Source organism: Glycine soja, chromosome 1 (genome assembly GCF_004193775.1).
Source record: "Glycine soja cultivar W05 chromosome 1, ASM419377v2, whole genome shotgun sequence".
NCBI lineage: Eukaryota > Viridiplantae > Streptophyta > Magnoliopsida > Fabales > Fabaceae > Glycine > Glycine soja.
Window position 1 is genome coordinate 10,293,826 of NC_041002.1, and position 3,013 is coordinate 10,296,838.

Consider the following 3,013-nt stretch of genomic DNA (forward strand, 5'->3'; position numbering starts at 1 on the left):
TTTTTTAAAAATGTTTTTATATTTTTTTCTGTTTTTTTCTTAACTTTTATACTTTATTTTTAACGAAATAGGGTGGTCACATATAAGACATATAACAAGCTTGAAAAATGTCAACCAAAGTTTTCACCTCCCACTTTATATACTTTTAGCTAAACTAATACATCATGTTAGTATCTTTATTATATTTTAAACTTGTTATAATTACCATCCAAATCATTTGTATCTATTTCAATAATTTAAGCTATATCCACAATACAAATCATCTATTTCATATAAAATTAAATAAATTAAAATACATTTCCCATTTTCATGAATTTACAGGGACATATATTGACTACATTATGTCCTTTTAAAAGCTTGAAGCTAGAACAATAATAAATTTCCAATTATTTTTAACAAAGGTGTTATCATAGTGCACATGAACACCAAAACTCACTTAATCCAAATTTACAAGGATCTCACTTAATTTTAAAATGCCAAGACTAAAGCAAATAAATTACAAGACACCAAAACTCAACAACTCGAGCAATCTAGTATTGAATTGGAATACCATTTTCTAATTCACCATCCACTAAAACATGGGGTGCATTATTCCTCAAGCCAGACAAAAATGTGGTAATTAATTAAACCCTGGGAGTTGGAGGAGGAAGTAGCCATTTGGAGCCTTCAATCATCGCAAGTGTTATGTAAGGTTTGACCTCCGTTTCACTTAGTTGCTTAGTTATAGTAGCACGCCCTTTGGGGTCTGCACCAGGTCCCGAGTTCTGATACTCTCCAAAACGAACAGTTCTATAAGTAGTCATGTATTGTATTGATTAGTATGACACCAAATCTAGTTTAAAAGTTTATAAAATGAAAAGATGACAAGTATTGTGTGTAATGCATCATAAATACACATTTATGTAAAATTGGTCATGAAGAGTTAAATTAGAAAGTTACTTGTCATGTTCAGGGTGATTGTTGTTACTCCACCCTAATTTATTTACAATGTCACTCATGTTGCTGTATGCAAAGACCACTCTAGGATGAGACATCCATGCTCTCCCCAAGAAAGTGCCAGTCCCAGTTCCAGTAACGTCACAATGTACAAATGAGTAGGCATTGTCCTCTGTCTCGCTTTTCCTTGCTTGTGCCACTATAACAGTAATCCCATTGTCGCCAAGCGTTCTTAACTCAGTACTCTACATCATAAAATAAATCCTCAATACCTATTACAATTATATTTAGTATATCACAAATAAATTGAAATATACAAATATTACAATTCACGAAATTTTAGATACCACATATAGTGACTTCCCACTTCCAAAAATATAATCCATGGTGCCTTGAATTAAGCAGTCTTTGAAAAAATGTCTATTCCTATCATCGCAAATTGTGTCCTGGAATCCATACATCTTGCAATTATAAAATGCTGCTTTGTCACCCGAAATACGCAATGCCACTGCTTGACCTCCTGGCGTTTTTGGATCAGGTCTCGGTGCAGTGTTCTATACAGTCAAATTCACAAACCACAAACAAAAAACATGATAAGAAAAATGCAAACCCAAAAGATAAGTTTGCATCATTTAATTAACAAGACTTTGGAGGAAGATTGTATACAAACCGAGATCATGATGTTAGCTGCCACAAAATAATCTGATTCAACAATCAATGTAGCACTATCAACAGTGCCATATTGTTGTGCAGTGCCCCCAAAAGTCAAGTTTGGCATTTTCTCTGGTACCCCATACAAGGTGACAAAAGGCTTTGTCTTCTCAATTTTGATTTTCTCATTATAATTTCCAGCTCCAATGTAAATAATTACACGCTTAGTGTTCCCACTAGGTATACTTTTAATGGCATCAGTGATGGTCTTGAATTCCCCACTGCCATCTTGCATCACCTTTACAACCTTAGCGCCTTCTTCAGCAGTCACCAATGCTGGGTCCATGGTGCTCTTTCTTTGATCTAAAGGCCCCACATTAGTATTATACCATTCACCTAATTGTGCTTTGTTCGCGGGAATTGGCACAGTGTCATCAGATAAAACAACCTTTGTTGTTAGAAAAGCTACTACAAGAGTCACTTGAATGGTAAAACATATAGTTCTTGAAGCCATATTACTAGTTTTCTTTTTCTTTTTGGATTTGTTTCTTAGGTGAATAGGTGATTGCAATTGCAATTTATAAGAAATATAGAACAAGTGAGATTCCTATTTTTGAGACAATATTCACTTTTAGAAAAGTTAATTTTGATTCAACGGTGTTTTTTGTTAAGCTAAAATTAAACAAGTGGTTAAAAGTTGATGGATTTGAGGTTATAGTTTAATAAATAGATTAATTTTTTAGTTGAAGACAATAACATTTCTAAGGAGTTTTAGTTTCTAATCATACACGTGTGTAGCTTGAAATCGAAAACATTTTCTCCACACAAAATTAAGTATAGTTTTCCACAACAAATGTAGGCTATGAACCAATTGGGAAATTTTGAGGTTGGTTTGCATGAACCATTATGTTGTGGTGATTTATAATATTTTATTTTAACTAGGATTCAACTGCTATTTTTTTAGGCATTTTAAAGAGTATAAATACATTTCCCAAAAATAGTAGGGTTGGTAGCACAATATATCTTTACTCACAATTTTAAGCTTTAGAATTTTGATGATAATTTCATATATGTCCAATTACTCTACTAAGGAATTTTATACTTGCAAATTTAAATTCATAAATGTACCACTACTACAATTCATTGATTTAACATCGTAAGATTAACATCAATTTTTTAAAAAATCGATGTTAAGAAAAACACGGTGACATTTTCATAAATAAGTTGACTTAATTAACATCGGTTTTGGAAAAACCGATATTAACTAGTTGATGTTAACATCGGTTACTGAAAAACTGATGTTAAGTTTAATATCTTAACATTGGTTTTGTTAAAGAAACCGATGTTGTGTTATCCATAAGTTAAAACCCCAAAATCCATTTTCCCCCCATGCGATAAGTTACCAAAATCCTTTCTCCCTTTCTTC

The 3,013-nt window shown here is 32.4% G+C and overlaps 1 protein-coding gene across 1 annotated transcript; it reads right to left on the reverse strand.

The window, feature by feature from the left end:
• Positions 1-366: 366 nt before the first annotated feature.
• On the reverse strand, positions 367-2,132 carry LOC114412492 (pectinesterase PPME1-like). Its single transcript, XM_028376420.1, has 4 exons — positions 1,607-2,132; positions 1,284-1,490; positions 940-1,181; positions 367-789 (listed from the first exon to the last, which is right to left on the reverse strand). The coding sequence occupies exons 1-4, from the start codon at positions 2,099-2,101 to the stop codon at positions 624-626; spliced, it is 1,110 nt and encodes a 369-aa protein (XP_028232221.1). The 5' UTR covers positions 2,102-2,132; the 3' UTR covers positions 367-623.
• Between the last annotated feature and the right edge of the window lie 881 nt (positions 2,133-3,013).